The sequence below is a fragment of the Sporisorium graminicola genome, chromosome SGRAM_10 (assembly GCF_005498985.1).
Source record: "Sporisorium graminicola strain CBS 10092 chromosome SGRAM_10, whole genome shotgun sequence".
NCBI classification, from domain to species: Eukaryota; Fungi; Basidiomycota; class Ustilaginomycetes; order Ustilaginales; family Ustilaginaceae; genus Sporisorium; species Sporisorium graminicola.
Window position 1 is genome coordinate 655,405 of NC_043720.1, and position 2,907 is coordinate 658,311.

Genomic DNA, 2,907 nt, shown 5'->3' on the forward strand with positions numbered 1-2,907 from the left:
GGTGGAGATTCCGCGAGACGAGAGTCGTCGAGTCATCTCGGCGCTGTCTCTAACATTGCCGTCCAGCTCGCCGCGGAGAAGTTGCGACCTATCGTTCAGCTCACCGTGACAAAGCGCTGCCTTCTTCCGTCCAGTATCCCTCGTTCAATATCACGGGCGAAGGACTCGACCTGTTACCGTCTCGCAGATCGATCGTTGCAACCCAGGACGCAGAGAAAGCTCTCATCAGACTGGGAGACGAAGCTGTTGGTGAGTGTAAGGAGCTCAGTGAATCCATGACAGGTTCGTCCTTCGCCGATGGAGAACCTCTTCGGTGAGATTCTCGGTCTTCAACCTGCTTCTTCACCACCGGACGGCAGGCCCGGTAGCAGAAAAAAGTTGCTCGCTCCATCTTTCAACAATTCCGGTTCTGACCGATCGATAACTTCAAGCAGGAATTGCGTCCCTATATCGGCCGTGATCGCTTTTTTTCTCTTCGTGTCAGTTGTGTCGCTTGAACATAATATGAAGAAAAATATATTTGGGCATCTTTTTTCGTCCTCCTTTTTCCAGCCACACAAAGAAAGGACAAAAAAACCCGTTGCAGCTTTGCCTCCCTCGATCGAAGACCTGCCTATATTCACTTGATGTCGGAGGGCACTCGTCGGACACAGTAACAAGGCTGTTGCGAGAACCTGCTCACTTTTGTCAAAGGTACTGTCGATGCGATCTCGGGATCGAATGGTCGGCCGACGTGATGGGGACTCGTATTGCTTCTAGGGTCGTCGACTTGCCGCCAGTACTTTCGCCCAGCCCAACATCACAAAATGACAATGGGACCCCCAGGCGCAATGCCACATCGTTCAAACAACACAATGAGTCATATCTCTTCTTTCAATTCTATTGAAACAACGCAAAACAGTACTGCTGCGTATGGTGGAACAGCACGGACAAAGAGTCTTTGTTGCCGGACCCCTCTCTTGATCATGCACGGCGAATCATCGACTCGCGAGCTGGACCAACGCCAATCCATTCGATCTTGACGCCGAGGAACTGCTCGATGAACTCGACGTAGCTGCGGCAGTTAGCAGGCAGCTCTTCCCAGGTGGTCACCTTGGAGATGTCCTGCTGCCAACCCGGCAGCGTCTTGTATTGCACCTCGACCTTGGCCAGCACCTCGAGGTCAGCGGGGAAGCTGGGCAGCTCCTTGCCGTCGATCACGTAGCCGACGGCGATCTTGAGCTCCTTGAGCTGGTCGAGCACGTCGAGCTTGGTGAGGTTGAGGCTGGTGTAGCCGTTGATGAGGCACGAGTAGCGCATCATCACCAGGTCGAGCCAGCCGCAACGACGACGTCGGCCCGTGGTGACACCGTACTCGGCGCCCACCTCCTGCAGATGGTGGCCGATCTCCTCGTGAAGCTCGGTGGGGAAGGGACCCATGCCGACACGCGTGGTGTAGGCCTTCATGACACCGATGACATCGCCAATCGCGGTAGGCGGGATGCCGAGACCGGTGAGCACACCTCCGATGGACGTCGACGAACTGGTGACGAACGGATAAGTACCAAAGTCGATGTCGAGGAAGAGTGCATTGGCACCCTCGACGAGCACCTTGCGATTCTGGGCGAGCGCCGTGTGGATAAAGGTGACGCCGTCGACAATGTGCGGGCGAAGACGCTCGGCAAAGGCGCGGTAGCGAGCGATCTCGCCCTCGGTGTCATACTCAAAGTGGCCGTAGCGCTTGAAACGGCCCTCGACCAGCTTGCGGAACTTGGAGGCAAACAGCTCCGGGTCGTAGAGGTGGTGCACACGAAGACCCGAACGCGAAGCCTTGGACGAGTAGGCCGGACCGATACCCTTCTTGGTGGTGCCGATGCTGCTTCCGCCGAGCTCGACCTCCTTCAAGCCATCGACAACCTGGTGGAAGTCAAAGACGAGGTGGGCACGATCCGAGATGAACAGACGGCCGTCGCAGTTGAGGCCCTTCTTCTGGATGGTGTCGAGTTCGGCGAAGAACGAGGGGACGTGCACCACGACGCCGGAACCGATGAAACCGGCACAGCGAGGGTTGACGAGACCCGAGGGCAGCAGGTGAAAGTCAAACTTGGTCTTGACGCCGTTGACGTCGGCGACGATGGTGTGTCCGGCGTTGTTACCACCGGCGCATCGTGCGCAGACGTCCATCTGACCGCTGAGGACATCGGCGAGCTTGCCCTTGCCCTCGTCGCCCCACTGGGATCCGAGCAAGACGGTGGCCTTGCCGCCCGTCTTGGAGTCGGAGGGTTTTGGCATCGCAGCCATGATGTTGTTTTGGGATGTAAGGCGGAGGTGACCGTTTCCAGGGATGGAAACAGGCTTGGTGATCAATCGATGCCGAGAGATGAAAAGCCAGGAAGGGAAGGAGGGTTGGCGGACATGCCGAGCACTTTTGTCCAGTTCAGCCTCGCTACAGTGATCCCTGCCCGCACTCGACTCATCGACTTGGGGACAAAGCGTTGTTTGGGAGTCTGCTGCTGCCTCCTGCTGCCATGCGGATCTTTCCTTCTGGCTCGTCTTCTTTTGCGAGTTCATCTCTGGAGCGAAATCATTTTTTGCTTCTTGGAATTTGAATTTTCTTCTCACACGAGGCAAAGAGACCAACCGACCTACCATTACGAAACGACAGGCAGCTTTCTCGAGCAGCAACTGTGCAGCCCCGAGTCATCATCGAATTGCTCGGCTTTGGCCGTGCCTGCCTCATTGATTCGACTTCTGTTTCCTTGATTTGAAAATCTGCCAACGGCTCTTCAAAGTCGTAAGACCTCAACGCGCCGTTGGGCTGTGTCCAGAATCCACATTGCTTTTCACCTGTTATGGGTGCAACCTGGGAATGAGGTCTTAGCCGAAGCGCGCCCCATTAGTGTTAGCCTTTCCTTCGGATGGTTGAGG

At 56.1% G+C, this 2,907-nt stretch overlaps 1 protein-coding gene across 1 annotated transcript; it reads right to left on the reverse strand.

Moving 5' to 3' along the window:
* Window positions 1-963: 963 nt before the first annotated feature.
* On the reverse strand, window positions 964-2,280 carry EX895_001281 (uncharacterized protein; the record flags this gene model as incomplete). The annotated part of the gene is made up of 1 exon (XM_029881880.1): window positions 964-2,280. The coding sequence occupies one exon, from the start codon at window positions 2,278-2,280 to the stop codon at window positions 964-966; it is 1,317 nt and encodes a 438-aa protein (XP_029741968.1).
* Between the last annotated feature and the right edge of the window lie 627 nt (window positions 2,281-2,907).